General features: G+C 37.3%; 1 protein-coding gene across 1 annotated transcript; it reads right to left on the bottom strand.

Annotated features, from left to right (window-relative positions):
- Positions 1–203: 203 nt before the first annotated feature.
- On the bottom strand, positions 204–19,020 carry si:dkey-33c9.6 (active breakpoint cluster region-related protein). Its single transcript, XM_048185811.1, has 22 exons — positions 18,644–19,020; positions 18,418–18,530; positions 18,023–18,127; positions 16,896–17,153; positions 13,707–13,814; positions 13,282–13,336; positions 13,152–13,204; positions 12,922–13,059; positions 12,690–12,805; positions 12,413–12,569; positions 10,763–10,888; positions 9,112–9,187; positions 8,928–9,023; positions 8,743–8,814; positions 6,230–6,327; positions 6,013–6,117; positions 4,778–4,944; positions 2,571–2,710; positions 2,350–2,484; positions 2,108–2,213; positions 1,835–1,955; positions 204–448 (listed from the first exon to the last, which is right to left on the bottom strand). Exons 1-22 carry the CDS (start codon positions 18,696–18,698, stop codon positions 359–361), a joined length of 2,490 nt encoding a protein of 829 aa, XP_048041768.1. The 5' UTR covers positions 18,699–19,020; the 3' UTR covers positions 204–358.
- Positions 19,021–19,267: the final 247 nt, after the last annotated feature.

Below are 19,267 nucleotides of genomic sequence, written 5' to 3'. Positions count from 1 at the left end.
GGCAAAACTGTCAACTCACAACACCTTTTAAACCAAGCAGCTTTCTGTTGGTCAGCGAGGCAAATTCGCATGACCAACTTGAAAATGAGCATAATCTGTGTGGAGAAATCTTTAGCTTTTATATAAAACTTCTGATCTCACACATGATTTTTGTCCCCATAAAATTTCACAGAGCATGTACTGAAACATTAAAACATGGTCAATTTGTGATCATGTCATTTTTTAATGACATTAAAAATCTTAAAATAAAATATTACACTGATAAATCTGTAAAATAAGGAGAGTTGAACATTTTTTTTAAATAAATGTACAGACAACCGTGAATACGCAGACAGATAGGAGTATGGTTGTTGAAGGCTCATGTCTCTAGCTCATCAATGTCCAGAGGTTTTGTGAGAAGAGCTTCTGGAAGGTTCTGACACTGTAGATAGAGAAAAATCACCTGAACCTGTGACCAGAAAAACAGAAACACACATGTGTAGATGTGAAAAATCATGTAAGAGGACACAGGGCTAGGATTGGCTCATTACCCTGTCAATGCCCACCAATTGCAATCTCTTCTTTACTGTGATTAGCTGATTAATCCTTCAATGTGATAAGTCACAAGTGGTCTACAAATCATCCTGAATGGGTTAAACCTTGCCTGTGATCATAATAGAACATGAAGTGTTTACCAAAAATAACTAATGGTCTGCAAAAAAATGACTATTAATAATAATATCTAAATAACAGTTGCATGGTTAATTAAAATAAAAACAAAATCAGGATATTTTCAAATCAGCATGAATGCAATTTAATTAATTTATATATGAACCATGTTTCGGAGTGAATGTAATGAGAAGTGCTTAAAAAATGGATGTGGTCAACAAAAGTGAAGCTTTAAAAGCTCCCTGTGGTTTTCCGGCAAAATAAAAAATTGATATGATTTAATGTTTGAAAATAAACAAATTAAGCTATTAGTATTTGTATTGTAATTTTACAGTAATATATATATTTATACAACAGTTCTGTCTGGTTCTCGAATCTGATTGGCTGATAGCCATGCAATATTTCAGTGATAACAGCACTCCTACTGCCTTTTCACCGTTTGTATCACTCCGCTTGAAGTGACCGTCATGGCGGCCGATCAAATCAACCACAATTTTTACAAATACTACTTCTTGTACCACGAACTGTAGTTTTAATAGTTTTTTAGGCGAGAATGTTGTTGTTTAGACCTGAAATATGTGACTCATATTTAATAACAGCGCCTATAGAGATATTACAAAGGTATTTTTTATTTTATTTATATTAATATTTTATTATCATTATAAAATCATTATATATCAATTTTACTGATATGATTTTTCATTCGGAATTGCAATTTTTATCAGAAAAATTGCTTTTAGATTCATGCAGGCCAAAAAACCTAGAAAGAAATATCCTTTTTACTGTATTATTGTAGAAAAAGATTACTGTAAAGAAGATGCATTAACTTGCTAAGATTTTAATGTGATTTTTAATTGGTTGATTGTTAAGATAAATAGTCCATTAACCCAAAATTGTGTAAACAACAAATGGAAAGAGTAAAAAAACAAACAAAACAACAACAAAAAAACACAGACAGGGGACTTTTCAAAGTTATAGTAGGGAAGATACGCTAGTATCCACTAAGTGTAGAAATGTGCTGTTTCACTTCTTCTAATATAAACCCCAGATGATCAGAATAGAAAAAAAATGCATGCGTGTGCATTATCGGTCAGGCTTCAAGGAAATGTTCCCACTTATAATACCACAACCCAACACTGGACACATCAAACATTTATTTTGTAAAGAAGAAGTAACATTAACTCACCTGAACCTCCACTTCTTGAGATATGTCGACTCGAGCCACTGGGGGGCGCAAAAGGCTGGGGCCAAACACTGTGGCCAAATTACTCAGAGACATTTTATTCTCTTCCTTCCTCTCTGCAACACTAAGGAACCCAACAGAGAGAGAGAGAGATAAAATATAGAAACATCTTTTTCTTATTTACATCCATCAATGGGAAAAGTGATTTCAGGTCAGTCTGGGGGTGACACTAAATCAGTGTTTTGACAGTTACAATGTTCAAAGGATGTTATGTACCGTCTCAGGTGATGTAAGAGGAAGAGGAGAGTGTTGCGGTTAACATCTGGTAGATCCTGCAACAGAGTCAGCATGCTGTCTGCTCTGAGATATGGATCAGCAATGTCTGCCACAGCCGGATAGAGAGAGAGAGATACTGTCATTACAAATGCTTCAGAATCAAAATCATGTACTCTGTTCTCATGTTGCTTGTGTAATTGTTGACCGTGGCAATTTTGCATTCTGGTAAGTGAGGGGCTCACCTAGTGCATCTGAGAGCTCCTTGAATTGCTCAGAGGGAATAAGAGGTAAAGGAAGTTCTCTAAAGTACAGTTTTAGAGTGCCTGATACAGCGTTCACATCGACACTCCTCAGTTTACTCACAGCCTCGCGGTAATCTACAGTGAGAGAGAGAGAGGCACGCTTTAGAGATAAGTACTGTGAAAATCTTCTGACATTTTAACACAAACACACACACACTCACTAGTGTTGAATGCATGTTTAAGTGCCTGTATCTCGCTACTGGCTCCTGATATTCTGTAGATGCCCTCTTCATTCAGGCCCCTCCTCTCAACCTCCTCCACACAGGAACGGACAATGTGGGGGACCAGCACACTCTCATGCCTGTGAATACACAAAGACACAATCAAGCCTTTAAACACTTCTTATTCTGTTTTCATTTTCCTCTTCCTTTTTTGATGACAAAACACCTCTATTTCTACATGTCTTAAAAAGCAGAATCACAAACGTGACCACCAGCACATGAAAACCTCATGACAAAGTTAAAACTGTAACATACTTCTTCCTCCTAATTTACAGATTATTTGAACAATTATATCACTCTGAAATTGTATGAATATTAAATTAGAGGAAATCGTTGCACTCTAAATTGACAAGAAGTTCCTTTTCTTTCAGGTGCGTAGAGCCAAGGAAATACTTGAACATAAACAGAAAAGGTAGCTGGCCGCACACTGACTCCAGTGAAGACTGAAGAAGAAAAGCATAATTTGCAAGTTATAAAATAAATTATGCTTTACTAGACCTCTTCAGTCTTCATTTGACTCAGTGTGCTGCCAACTACCTTTTCTGTATATGTTCATGAATATTAAATTAAAAAGGAAATTAGTAGTTCATGCAGGTGGTTAGCATTCATCACATTATGGACGTTCCATTAATGTTTCATAACCATAAAGTGTGCATCTACTATATCTAAATACACTACCGTTCAAAAGTTTCGGGACAATATGATTTATTTTTAAAGAAATGAATAATTTTATTCATAAGGGATCAAAAGTGACACTAAAGAAAATAGTAAATTATGCAGTACTTAAATTAACTACAAAAATATCACTTATATCACCAAATCATGTGGCTGGAGTAATTGCTACTGAAAATTCAGCTTTGCATCACAGGAATAAATTATATTTTTTAAATATATTACAATAGAAAACAGTTATCTTGAATTATAATATTATTTCACAATATTAATGTTTTTTTTACTGTATTTTTGATCAAATAAATGCAACCTTGGTGAGCAGAAGAGACTTCACAAAAAACAAAAAAAGACATATTAAGATTTGCTTTGATATTCTTGATATTTTGCTTTAATATGTAAAGCAATAGCATTTACACATTGTGGCTTAAAGGTTCCCAAGAACATGTTTTCAAAAGATGTAATATAAGTCTAAGGTGTCCCCTGAATGTGTCTGTGAAGTTTCATCTCAAAATTGTTTTTTTTTTTTTATAAATTTTTTTAACTGCCTATTTTGGGGCATCATTATAAACGTGCCGATTTATGCAGTGCGGCCCCTTTAAATCTGGTGCTCCCCGCCCACGGAGCTTGTGCTTGCCTTAAACAACATAAACAAAGTTCACACAGCTAATATAACCCTCAAAGTGGATCTTTACAAAGTGTTCGTCATGCAACATGTCTAATCGCGTAAGTATGGTATTTATTTGGATGTTTACATTTGATTCTGAATAAGTTTGATAGTGCTCCGTGGCTAAAGCTAACATTACACACTGTTGGAGAGATTGATAAAGAATGAAGTTGTGTTTATGAATTATACAGACTGCAAGTGTTTCAAAAATTAAAATAACGACAGTCTTGTCTCCGTGAATACAGTAAGAAACGATGGGAACTTTAACCACATTTAACAGTACATTAGCAACATGCTCAAATATCACATATCACTAAAAATCACAAATATCACTAAAAATATCATGATATCATGGATCATGTCAGTTATTATTGCTCCATCTGCCATTTTTCGCTATTGTTCTTGCTTGCTTACCTAGTTGATTATTCAGCTGTGCACATCCAGACGTTTATACTGGCTGCCCTTGTCTAATGCCTTTCATAATGTTGGGAACATGGGCTGGCATATGCAAATATTGTGGGCGTACACCCCGACTGTTACGTATGTTGAGATTCGCCTGTTCTTCGGAGGTCTTTTAAACAAATGAGATTTATATAAGAAGGAGGAAACAATGGAGTTTGAGACTCACTGTATGTCATTTCCATGTACTGAACTCTTGTTATTCAACTATGCCGAGGTAAATTCAATTTTTGAATCTAGGGCACCTTTAAGTGTTTAAATACTTTATAGCCAAGGATATTGAATAAATTTGGCAACTTCTTCACTGTATTAGTAAGTTGTGATCTGTAATAAAGATTTGGATCGTACTCACATTGCCACTTGTTCAATCGGCACACAGAACACTGGTTCCTGTACGAGAGGGCTGCTGCTAGGAGGCTCGAGAGGGTGGGGCACGTACTTGATTGACAAGGTTACATCAACTTGGCCCAAAGAACACGTGACTTTCTTCCACTTCTTAAACATGTTGTCAGGGTCCAGCTGTAAAGTACACATATACAGTTCCTTTATACATTACATCAACACCTAAATCAGGGATGGGCAACTTCAGTCCTGGAGGGCCAGTATCCTGCAGAGTTTAGCTCCAACCCTGATAAAAACTCACCTGCCTGTAGCTTTCTAGTAATCCTGAAAACATTGATTAGCTTGTGATTAGGGTTGGAGCTAAACTCTGAAGGACAGTGGATTGGAGTCGCCCATCCCTGACCTAAATGGGCAGACTGAACCAAAACTTCATACATTTGTGTAGTTAACCTAAATGACAAATGATGGTAAAACCGTCAGTGAGTCTCAATGATTTGGTTATAGACCATAGTATTATGCACACAATTTTTTGAGCATCATACAGCTTCAGATTAATTGAAATATGGAATGTTTTTATACTTTTTGGAGCTTGACAGCCACTTATCAAAATTCGGTTTCACTGTATGTTCTGTACTGGCTTGCACATTCTGCCAAAGTCCTAAAACTTGTTTTCCACAGAAATAATTGTGGTTTCAAATAAGGATGCATAGATGATGGCAAAATGTTTATAAAAGGTAACAAAAAATAAAGCAAAAGGAACACTACAGTCCAACAATTTGGGATCAGTAAGATTTTTGAAAGAAGTCTCACCAAGGCTGCGTTTATTTGATAAAAAATACAGGTAAAATAAAACTGTTTTCTATTTTAATGTATTTCAAAATGTAATTTATTCCTGTAATCAAAGCTGAATTTTTAGCATCATTACTCCAGTCTTCAGTGTCACATGATCCTTTTAGAAATCATTCAAATATGATTTGCTGCTCAAGAAACATGATTATCAATGTTGGAAAGAGTTGTGCTGCTTAGTATTTTTTGTGGATACTGTTACATATTTTTTTAGGATTCTTTGATGAATAGAAAGTTTGAAATAACGGCATTTATTCTAAGTTCTAATTTTCTAACATTATGAATGTTTACAGTCACTTTTGATCAATTTAATGCATCCTTGCTGAATAAATGTGTAAATTCCTTAAAAAAAACCTTATTGACCCCATACTTTTGAAAGGTAGTGTATGTTAAACTCACATTTAATACCGCCCTGCCCACAATGTCGTGCTGGGTGTCATTCTCATTCTGAGACACAAATACCAGGAACAGCTGCTGAGCTCCATCCACTTGAAACACAAGCTCCTATACATAACACATAACATTCAAATCAGCTCAGTAAATTAAGTACATTATTGTAAATCACAGATTGCATTATCTGATTTCTAAAAACGTATAATTGCTTCCCACCACTCACTTCATCCCATTGTGGTGTAACACTGAAGGCTGACAGGCAGGTTTGTTTTCGTCTGTCGTAAAACTCAAAGCCGTCTACCTCCACGCACACATACGCACCTGAAAGGTCAAGTGAAATTAAGACGAGGCTTATTGGAAGATACTGTTCAATGCCTACATTGCATGATATTTTAATTAAAATTTCAGTAAGCGATTTCTGAGAAACACTGTTTCAAAGCCATTCAAACTCATAAACTAACTATCTAACTATCAAACTCTCAAACTAACTATCTATCTATCTATCTATCTATCTTAACTATCTATCATCTATCTAACTCTCTAACTAATTTAATTATCTATCCATCTATCATCTATCCACACACACTCAGATACTCACACACACTCACATCTATCTCATAGCAACCACCCAGAACACCTTAGCAACCATATAGCAACCACATAGAACATCAGAGCAATGCCCCAGAATACCCTAGCAACTGCATAGCAACACCCTAGCAACCATCCTGAGTTCCCTAGCAACCACTTAGCAACACCATAGCAACCACCCGAGTACCTTAGCAACTGCATAGCAAAACCCTAGCAACCACCCAGAATACCTTAGTAGCGGCATAGCAGCACCTTAGCAACTATCCAGAGTACTCTAGCAACCACTTAGTAACACCCTAGCAACCATCCCAAGTAACTTAGCAACTGCATAGCAACACCTTAGCAAACAACCCAAATACCCTATCAACGGCATAGCAACACCTTAGCAACCACTCAGGGTACCCTAGCAACCGCATAGCAGCACCTTAGCAACCACCTTGTGTACCTTAGCAACTGCATAGCAACACCCTAGCAATCATCCTGAGTACCTTACATAGCAATCACTCACTCGCACACACACTCACACACTAGCTAGCTTTTAAACTACTAAACTAAAACTTAAACCATTTCAAACTGAAAAGCTTCAAACTTTCTGGCTAGGCTTTTTCAAGCCAACTTAAAGTTTGTCTACGAACTTTACTCATCTAGTTGCAATGTGTTATTTAGCTAACTTTTTAAACATGCAAATAAAACTAGCGAATAGACTAATACAAATGTACATTTGAGTCAGTTTCATCCAATGCCTTTTTGTCTGAGGCTGTTTCATCCGATGCCTAATTGTACGAGACCTGACACCTGACGTTGTTTTTCCTGAGACCTGAAGCCTTTCAGTCTGAAGCGCGAGCAAAAGACGCAATATGTGAACGGCCCCTTATGAAGGTGTATGCCAACAGGGCAAAAATTAAAGCTCCAGCCTAAGTTCTGCCAGGAAGACTCAATGTTACGTTATGTTCAATGTACTAACCAATCATTATCTTGCACTTGGAGTATATAAGATTGCTGACACGTTTGAGTCCGCAGATGCTGATGCAAACCTTCACCTCCATCCTCCCCACCACCACCAGGATGGTCCCTGTCCATACCTCCCAGGGGGTCGGCTATGCCCCTGCCTTCATCTTCAGGCAGGAAATGCAGAGTCCGCAACCCTTTAGGATCTGAGCTACAGACGGGGCCTACGCCAAAGACTTTCTTACAACATTTGGCTTGCTGATTGTTAACAAATATGGTTGTCACGTTATCTTACCTCCCTGAGTCTTTCTGGTAGAAATAACGATGAGCTTTGTTGGTGTCACATCCATGGTTGTCTTCTCAAGTGTGACTGATACGACGTCAGACGCAGAGCGTGTGCGCAAAAGTTTTAATCGGAATGTATATAAAACATATAAATGGATATTTGAATCAGATTACAATGTTTAGAGTACATGTAAACAGATCTACAATCGGATTCAATTCATTCGGATTGACGAAAACCGGTGCATGTAAACGTAGCCAATGACACTCAAACTGTCCTGTTACTGTAGTTAACATTACAAAAACAGCATATCTTGGTTCTGTGAAACAGCAAAACCGATGTTACTCACAAATGGAGCAAAAATAACGCAACCTCAGCAACCATTTTCAGGACTTTCCACTTAGGTCTCTCCAGTGCTAGAAAGCTTTTCTAATATTAACGCGGGTCCTAAAGCTCTTGCCTGATCGTAACCCTTCTTTTCCCAGTGATATTCCTCTGAGCTTTTCTCTTTTGTAACGTCCCTCAGTCATCTCTCTTTCTACAGTCTTTCTTCAAATCTCCCTCTTGCTCACTCTCTCTCCTCCCCCATCATGAGTGGACACACCAGGGGGTGGACACTGCTGATTGGCTACAAGTGTTTTGTGGTGCTCAGTCCGATCCACTTTCAACAGCGTTTCTCAGAAATTGCTTACTGCACCTTTAAAAGAATATGTAAACTGGTGTATTTTAACTATTAATGTATTTGAAGCTTATTTAAGCACATTGTTTCTTTGTAGTGTGTTACTTAGAAAATAGCGTTTTATGAAAGCAATGTATGCTTCGTATTTAGAGCAGAATGTATGTGATGAGTTTGTGGGTTTAGTGTGTGGCTTGGAAACTTCCATTGTTCTACAAATAACGTGCGTTTTGGCACTTACTGCTTGGGTGTTGCAGACCACACGCAGATTGAACTATCACATATAAGCTTCCACATATGTTTGCGCTCTCATCTGTGAAATTTAGAAATAGAGCATGTTCACTGTGCACAAGTGTGATTGAAAGGATTGTGAGAACAATATTTACAGAATAAAAGTTACTAAGAAAGATATAGAGGGGACTTTACTGGATCGAATGCAGTTAAGGGGAGGTTGTTGAGTCATTCTGAGTTTGATACAGGAACCTGTGACAGACAGCAGGTCTGGAGGAACCGTCTCTATACCTGTGAAACACATACAGTACATACACATGCATATGATCATAAAATCAATCATCAGAACAAATACACAGTTAGATAAAGAGGCACTCACAGTTTCCACTCTGTTTCTCAATGGCTTCTTTCCACTCATTCAGGTCAAACAAAGAAAACAGTCGGATAGTGTGACTCTGTGGAAGGAAAAAGCTTTATTGACCACTAACAGGAAAGACATGTAGTGGAAAGGCTTCATGAACTACAAACATCACATTTAGAGTCATTTTCTACTTAAAGGTGCCCTAGATTCAAAAATTGAATTTACCTTGGCATAGTTGAATAACAAGAGTTCAGTACATGGAAATGACATACAGTGAGTCTCAAACTCCATTGTTTCCTCCTTCTTATATAAATCTCATTTATTTAAAAGACCTCCGAAGAATAGGCGAATCTCAACATAACACCGACTGTTACGTAACAGTCGGAATCATTAATATGTACGCCCCCAACATTTGCATATGCCAGCTCATGTTCAAGGCATTAGACAAGGGCAGCCAGTATAAACGTCTGGATCTGAGCACAGCTGAATCATCAGACTAGGTAAGCAAGCAAGAACAACAGCGAAAAATGGCAGATGGAGCAATAATAACTGACATGATCCATGATTACATGATATATTTAGTGATATTTGTAAATTGTCTTTCTAAATGTTTCGTTAGCATGTTGCTAATGTACTGTTAAATTTGGTTAAAGTTACCATCGTTTCTTACTGTATTCACGGATACAAGGCTGTTGTTATTTTCATTTTTTAAACACTTGCAGTCTGTATAATTCATAAACACAACTTCATTCTTTATCAATCTCTCCAACAGTGTGTAATGTTAGCTTTAGCCACGGAGCACTATCAAACTCATTCAGAATCAAATGTAAACATTCAAATAAACACTGTACTTACGCGATTAGACATGCTGCATGATGAACACTTTGTAAAGATCCATTTTGAGGGTTATATTAGCTGTGTGAACTTTTTTATGTTGTTTAAGGCAAGCACAAGCTCTTGGGGCGTGGAGCATATGAGAATTAAAGGGGCCTCACACCCTAAATCGGCGCATTTATAATGATGCCCCAAAATAGGCAGTTAAAAAAATTAATAAAAAAAAACTATGGGGTATTTTGAGATTAAACTTCACAGACACATTCAGCGGACACCTTAGACTTATATTACATCTTTTAAAAACATGTTCTTCGGCACCTTTAAGAGTCACTTTCTATCTATCTGGCTAACATCTGCCTGTCTGTCCATCTGTCTATCCACAGACCCTTTAGACCTCAACGATAAAAAAAAAAAAATCAAAATTTTAACACAAGGCTTTGTGTACTTTTTCTATGACAATTTCTATTCATTTGAATTCTGCTTCCTTGCATTTAAATTTGAATTGCACTTTATCTTGCATTCTGAATATTCACTTTTGATGTGAAATAGCTTTTAATCTAGTCATACTTGGTTCTTTGTTCACAAAAATCTTTCAAGTTTCTTCCTCATCTAACTAAACATCTTAGGGAGTTTTTTTGTTTTTTTTCTTTACTCTGCAAGCCTTTAACTACATTTCAGCTCATTTGGGGTATTAAACCTTTATTCTCTGTATCTATTCATCTGCTTTAGAACAGCATGTATTGTGAAAATGCTATTAAGTGTTACTAAAAAAAGAATTAAAAGAGAGAGAGAGGATGTGCTCGCTTGTTCACGTGTGACAGTGTTGTGGTTTCACCTTTCCACTGGTGCTGTGTAGTTCTAAAGTAAAAGATGGTGTGTTTGTTAAAAGCCAGATCTCACACTCTTCAAACTTCCTCCTCAAGCGATCAACAGCACAAAAAACTGATACCTTGCCTCCTTTCTGTAACAAACACACAATTATGAAGTTATCTAAAGGGAACTTCACTTTTGTTGTTCCATTTTTTTTTTTCCTCTTGAGAACTTTTTTTTTGGAGATTTACCTAACCTCTGGGCCATTGTCAGCAATATTCTCCAAAAAAAGTCGCACACTGATGCATTTACGCTCTTAAAGGTGCAGTAAGTGATATCTGAGAATCATTGTTGAACTCTGTTGCTATTATAAATCAGCCCAAACAAACACACCCCTCCCTTCATTGCTCTGCTCCCAAAATGCACGAACACACAATGTAAGAGTGGATGTCTCTTTATAATAGCTGAAGCAAAGCAAAATAATACTAATAATGCAAACAAACAACAAGGAAGAAAAAAATTACCATATCGTACATGAGTATATACTGTATAAGCAAGAGTTGGTTGTTAGTCTCTAGCAGCTCCAAACAAACAGTGACACTCAAACTGTCCTGTTACTATAACTAACATTACAACAACAGCATATCTTGGTTCTGTGAAACAGCAAAATGAAATGACACAACCTCAGCGTCCATTTTCAGGCCTTCCTGTTAAGATATTTTCTAATATTAACGCGGGTCCTAAAGCACTTGCCTGATTGTAACCCTTCTTTTTCCAGTGATATTTACTCTGATCTTTTCTCTTTTGTAATGTCACTCAGCCATCTCTTTTTTTTTTTTTTTTTACAGCAGTGTTAATTTTGACAGCAAATTTTGGTTGTTTTAGTCATAGTCTTTTGACAACTTCAGTCATTGTTTATAACAACTTGCATACATAATTTTTATTCTTTCAAGCAGACATATTTATTTGTATAAATTAAATATAATTAATCCTTATTAAAGCTATTAAAAAGCAGTGAATGCTTTTCTCTTTTGTTGTTTGAACATAAGGGACGCAGACAGCAGCAGGTTTATAGGTTGCTGTCACTTTAATACTGAATGCACGGATTCAATGCACTGATGCACATCTGATATTTTCCCAACTGTTTACCGACTGTGTTACATGAATACTCTCCAAATATTTTTACATAATGTTGTGTGTATTTGTCTGTTCAGGTGCGAAAAGACGCGAAAGAGTGCTCATCTACCATGCAGGGCATCAGTTCTGATTGGATCTCTTCCCAAATTGTCCCTCCCTAACATTTTCATCTCGTTTTTATTCGTTGGTGAAAATGTCTATAGATTTTCATCATAGTTTTTGTCATTTATAACTGGTTTCTATTTAGTTTTTGTCTCGTTTTTGTCTGTCAAAAAATGCTGTTGATAAATTATTTGTCAACGAAATTAACACTATTCTACAGTTTCTGTATCTCTTGCTCACTCTCTCTCCTCCCCCATCATGAGTGGACACGCCCCCTATTGCTGATTGGCTACAAGTGTGTTGTGGCGCTCAGTCCGATCTACTTTCAACAGCGCTTCTCAGAAATCACTTACTGCACCTTTAATGTTGCTTATTTATATAGTTTAATGACTCAAAAAAAAAAAAAAAACAGTCAATCACATTCAAATTGCCTTACCATGTGTTGTTGGAGTGCTTGTTTGAGCTGGTGCATTTTGGCTCTGGTTTTGCTGATTTTCATTTGGTATTCTGATGAGGGCAGATTTTCAGCTGCCCAATGCAGCTTCAGGCCAACCAATGGCAAGTACCAGCAAAATCTGTACTGTGCCTGCCTCCTTTTTATGAAAATACACATAAGCTCATACAGTACACATCCATATCATGTTTATATATAACAGAATTTTTTCAAATAATGATGTCATATTTTTAACAAGCTGTGATTGGTGGAGGCTCACCCTGCACTTGTCAGTTTAGCACATAGCAGCATGTCAGTGTACAAGAAGAGGTGTCTCAGGTTGTGCCCACTCTCACACACATCTACCACAAACCCATCACGCAAAAGTTGACGTCTCTGTGGATATGCACACACTTAAATATGATGATGAATGTTAAATATTATAGTTTAGTATAAAAGTTTAAAAAATATGTGAATAAACATGCGACTGTTACATATGCGGTATAAGGTACCTCTCCTCTGCTAAGCATGACAGATCGTTTGCACTGCGACCTTTCATTGACCCCAGACAGGAAGCTGCTGGTGAGACGAAGCGCTTCCTGCAGCGTGATGCTGTCGGGATGATCAGGGGGCGTGTGCTTCAACAGATCCTGAGGAGGATAGAGGAAAACGTTAATAAATCCATAAGTATGAATGAATATTTATAAATAAAAAAAAAAGGTGATCCTGAACAGCGTCTCACATGCAACACGAGGGTGGTTTTCATCACTCTGTCTAACGGCTTATACAGGAGCGCTGTGGAGTAGAATAATAATTGAATGTTCCCAGCATTTAATGATTTATTCAAAACCATAAAGAAAAGTACTGTTTACCTTCAAAGGTGTACTTAGTTTTGACATTGTCTGACCCTTTGGAGGACATCATACTCTAAAGATAACAAGAGACAAAGGGATTTGTGCAGTTCCCCTAAAAGACAATAAAGTGTATTACTCACAATAAATGTGAGTGGTGCAAGCAGTGGCAAATTTCGGCAGTTGCCAGGGCGTTCTGTGTGACTGCAGAAGAGGCAAATCCCATGTCTGTATGGTTCAGGTGCTGATATCACCTATTCATGTTGTTGTATGGTTGCTAGGGTGCTCTAAACAGTTGATATGGTACAGAGATAGGCCTATATGATCTCACAGATTTCAAGAGAATCTTAATTCTAGGATATTTTTGCCCAGAATAAGTATGAGAGATAACAATAGTGATGCTCTGCTTCGTAAGCACCACTTATAAAAAGGGAAACTTGTAAGACCTCTGCAAGTGTCCTGAAACGTTGGTCTGACTGCATACACTTCTGCACGATCTCCACTGCATTCTCATAGTTGTCAATGAAGCCCCGATACACTCCTAACTGGTTGACCTGCAAATTACACCACAATAAAGAAATTAAAGGGTTAGTTCACCCAAAAATGAAATTTCTGTCATCAATTACTCATCCTCATGTTGTTTCAAACCCATAAGACCAAATTAAGATATTTTTGATGAAATCAGAGTTTTTTTTTTAAAAAAAGCCCTCATAGAAAGCAAGGTAATTACCACATTCAAGCTCCAGAATAGTAGTAAAGACATCGTTAAAATAGTCAACATGACTACAGTGGTTCAACCTCAGTAGCCATGTTTACATGTAGTTTTTTGTCATTCTGATTAAAATCATTCCGATTGAAAGATTCGGTGGACTGTTTATAAGACTTGATCTAATCCAATATGTTGTTTACATGTGCCGGCGCTTTCAATCGGAATGACTTTGTGACATGCGCACATTAGCCTATGCCTTGTTTGCTGCCTTTTATTCCTATCAACATGGAGTTCCATTATTTCTTATGCGCACTATTTTTATGTAAAGTGTTGCTCTTAGGGGCCGTTCACATATCGCGTCTTTAGCATGCGCAAGTTTGTTGTTTGAAATGTAGGCAAGCGTGCTCATAATAGAAGCTCGTTTTTTCCATGCGCGTCTATGAGCGGCGAGATCAAAGAACCAACCGATTAGCTTCGGCCTTTCCATAACAACATCGAAAGATCAGGGAAACAGCTGATCATAGCTGTACAGGGCGGGTTATTATTTTTCATCTCCATAAATATATCTAGTAGTAAAGCTAATGCAAGGGCTAGAAATCAATGAATCCTTTGCTGAAATTTCCTCGTCATCGTGGAGAGCGCATTCCAGGCGTTTTTAGGCACGATATGTGAACGGCCCCAAGCTACAGCGTGAATTTGTAGCATATTACTGCTGGAAGGTATAAGGAAAAGACGGGCTCAGTAAGCTGACCTTTTTGGTGGCTGAGGCAAAGCCACTAGAAGGCAAGCCTGCAACCTTTAGCCAAAAAACCGTAAGGCTAATGCTAACGCTCTGGCGGTACACAAGGAAGGAGCTTTGAACCGCGGGCAGTGATGGGCTGAGAGGTGCCGCACGTGATAAAAGGGTTAGTTCACCCAAAAATGAAAATTCTCTCATTTATTACTTACCCTCATGTCGTTCCACACCCGTAAGACCTTCGTTAATCTTTGGAACACAAATTAAGATATTTTAGTTGAAATCCGATGGCTCCGTGAGGCCTCCATAGGGAGCAATGACACTTCCTCTCTCAAGATCCATAAAGGTACTAAAAACATATTTAAATCGGTTCATGTGAGTACAGTGGTTCAATATTAATATTATAAAGCGACGAGAATATTTTTGGCGCACCAAAAAAAAAAAAAAAAACGACTTATTTAATGATGGCCGATTTCAAAACACTGCTTCAGGAAGATTCGGAGCACAAATGAATCAGTGTATGGATGTTGAGAGAGGAAGTGTCACTGCTCCCTATGAAGGCCTCACGGAGCCATCGGATTTCAACTAAAATATCTTAATTTGTGTTCCGAAGACGAACGAAGGTCTTACGGGTGTAGAACGGCATGAGGGTGAGTAATAAATGACAGAATTTTCATTTTTGGGTGAACTAACCCTTTAAGCTAGCCATTACGCTTTCTCCAATGGTAAGAGATACAGACCCTCTTCTACCTATAATATACAATCTCTGGCTGTGCATCTCAAAGGAGCATCTCAATGCTACCCCTCCCTCCTCCGAAAAGCAGAAGCGTGTGAATATAGGTCCGTAGAGTTCCTTCAGTTTATTTAATATGTGTTGTTTCAGTTTTACTCTAGTTTGATTTTGCCGCCACAATTTTGCATGACGACCCCAGACCTCTTGAGTAATCGGTTTAACGTGTTTACATGGCAGAATTTTTCATTTTGTTTGGTTTATAGAAAGGTTTATCCCACCCCTCTCAAAACGATTACAATTTCATTCGGTTTGGGCATTTTTATTCTGATTGAGGTGTTTATATGGTGCATTTCATTTGGATTGGACTTTTAAACCGATTACAATGCTCCATATAAACCCACCTAATGTTATGAAGCGACAAGAATACATTTTGTGCGCAAAAACGCAACAAAAATAATGACTTTATTCAACAATTTCTTCTCTCTTCTGTCATTCTCATAGGCTGTTTATGTTGTTTAGACAGTGCAGCGCTTCCAGGTTCTACGTCAGAACGCTGAAGTATCGGCCGGCTCCTGCGTCAGCATCACACGCATGCGTCGTGCTGCTCACGTGTACAGCGTCAGCCAATACTGAGTTTATCAGAATTTGTTATCTGGAATCATTTACATATTTCTGATATGATGCACCATGATTATCCAGATCACAGCAGTGTTTGACTCTGCAGCGGTGTTCCTCACACTCTGCTCGTAAAAGAACCACAACGATTCACGAACAAATGACTCTTTTGAGTCGGTTCCTTTAAAGAATAATTAAACAAGACTGAAGGGATGAAGTTAGTGGTATGAATCAGTCTGCAAATCCTTCCGAAGAATCCTTCACTTAATAAACTCACAATCAGTCAGAGCTGCTTCAGAATCAACATATAACTCAGTTATTGAACTACTATTCCATGACATTGATTAATGAGTAATACGACAAATGAAAAGTTTAACAGACAGGGCTTAGACTAAGCCAGGATTAGGCCTTAGATCAATTAGGGTATTTAAGTAGCTTTTATAAATGTACCCTAGGAAAAAAAAAACATTACTGGATCTTGTGCATCTTGAGACAAAACCATGGCAGTGACATATTTTAAAATATGTCAATATAAGTTGCTTTCAGTTAAAACAGCTCAAACATGCATTTTAGTCTAGGACTAGCTTAAGCCTTGTCTGTGAAAATGGGGGTATAAGTTTGGTCGGTCCTGACATTAAATCTTTCTAGGTGGGAAATATGACCAAATGGCTCAATAGAGTCAAATGTTTCATATTACACCAAAAATTAGGCCAAGAGAGAATATAGCATTTTTAGTTATCATCACTGTTGTTGTCAATTTGTGAACTGTCAATGGTTGTAAAATAAATTTTATGATCAACATAAACACATGTTTGCTAATAATAATAACAACAACAACTCACAAACTTAAGAAACAGGTCTCCCACAGATAAATAATGCTCTGCTTGGTAAAGTTGAATATCTGGGCCCTCCTCCCTCCCCAGGTCTTGTTGTGACTGCGGATCCATCACTTTCTCTGGCTGCAGTCTAGTCCGAAGGCTTGTGCAGAAGTCCTTGTGCAGATCTCTGAGCTCAGGGATTTGATAAAACACAGTCTGAACCTGCTCAGTGGACAACACTGGTTGAGAAGTACCTGCTGCTGCCCTCAAAGCTTTCATGGGCTGCAGAGAAAGAGAAATTATATAGAGAAACGTCAAAGAACGAAAGAAAGATTGGGAACTGAAATTTGCTTATGCTGAACTGATGTAGCCAGCTAAAAAATTACACACACTTATGTATAAATTCATTATAGTATTAACAATGTAAACAATAAAAGTAAACTAACTGAAACATTAAGAATAACACATTTAAATATACTTCATTTAAAACTATATGTGAATATCTGACACCATTCCTGTGAGGAAGTGGTTGAAAACATGACACTTTTCATGCATTCTGTACTTCAACATTATGTTGCATGTCATCCTGGACTTTTTGGAAACTATCTAGTTTAATCTTAGCCACTAATGGTTTGACAAGAAAGGGAAGCAATACTTCACTAAGAGAAACAGAAGTTGACCTACAGGAAATGACAGATGGTTAGATTTTAAATAACGTGTATCTGAAACTGGTATGAATCTTTAAACACGAAGTGCTAAAGGGCATCTTGAGCATGAGACGAAACCCTAACTGGATATGGACCTGAAAACTATGAATAATCCTGAGGTGTTTGAAAACAAAGCAATAAATTGTAACCTAGTCAACAAATGGCATTGCAGTCAAGCTTTTTTTTTTTTTTTTAATAAAGGAAGTAGTTCATATGTAGGCTTAGCAATATATGCAAAAAATAACGTATTTTTCCTTTTGTCATCTCTGATATTCAACCACAGAGGTTTTGACTTCACAATCTGCACATTCTGGAAAGTAAGAGTCTTTTGACACCATACTATATAAGTGCTTAAATGTGAATGTTTATATACGTATGAATAACATCAATATTTCCTATCTAAAAATGTCCACTGACATCTGTTTGAGAGTCTTAGCATATTACCGTGAGCAGCGTCTCAAGCTCTGTCAGGTAGATCTCCTCACTGATTAAAATCCCTTTCAAAACCACCATTCTCTTCTGAAGCAGGTCATCTGGGGTAACGGTTGTCTGGAAAAACATTACAACATTGTCCTCAAGCCTCATAACTGAATGGTGACCATGCTGAAGATTCACATCACACAAATAATTCAGCACTGAGAAAAACCCTTGATCAACTAAGTAGATGATAGCATATAAATCATGTATTAAAATTTGTCTTGTAATTCTGATATAGACCTGCAACAATAACGTTCGACAACATACAAGTATAAATACAACAACTCACTGATAGATAATTCAGTTTTGTTAGTTTATTATGATATATTCATCTTCTGTAAAGGTTTGAACTGCAGACTTACTGGAGTGGATGGCAAACCTGGTTCAGTTTGCAGTGGGCTGTGAGAAACCCACTCTGTTTCCTCAGCGAACACATCCTGTAGTAAGTCAGAATCCACCATCTCTTCCTCAGTCACTGTTAGAAACACATACCATGATATTTAATACATACACTATAGAAAGAGAGAGAGAGTGAATAAAGCAAAAAAATATTTTAAGGCAACGTGAATTTGGTTTAAACGGTCTTACCAGGAGAGATGCCATAGGCGTTCAGATAGTCTATTGCCTCCCTATATAGCTCCATATGCAGCAGACAGCTGTCCAGAGTCACGGTACACAGCTCTATAGTTTGTCTATGATGTGAAACCTATCGCTTTCACTCACTGACAGTTGTTTGTGGTTTAACAAGCTCACGTTCTTCCTGCTTCTCAGAAAAGTGCAATAAGAAATAGGCGGGGGAAGTCTCATGTTCATTCAAAACAAGTCACATTTCGAATGACAATTAAGCCAGGAAGAAGCAGTGTCTGCTCATTTGCATTGACAAAAAGAGAAAAGGGTAATCTAAGATTCAAGCATCTTGGGTAAATAATAAGACTGTTGCATATTCATTTCACAATTTTAATGTATTAATATATCTTAAAATTGTATTTATTACTGTGATCAAAGCTGAATTTTCCGCATCATTACTCTAGTCTTCAGTGTGTCAAATGATCCAACATTTCTTATTATTTTCATCAAAGTTGAAAACAGTTGTAACTATCACAACTATTATAACTATATATTACAACTACAGTTGTAAGTTATAAATGTCTTTACTGTCACTTTTGATCAGTTAAATGCGTTCTTGCTGAAGAAAAGTAGTCATTTCTTTAA

Source organism: Megalobrama amblycephala, linkage group LG3, assembly GCF_018812025.1.
Source record: "Megalobrama amblycephala isolate DHTTF-2021 linkage group LG3, ASM1881202v1, whole genome shotgun sequence".
NCBI classification, from domain to species: Eukaryota; Metazoa; Chordata; class Actinopteri; order Cypriniformes; family Xenocyprididae; genus Megalobrama; species Megalobrama amblycephala.
Note: the sequence above shows the minus strand (reverse complement) of the source record. Positions and strands in the feature narration are given on the sequence as shown.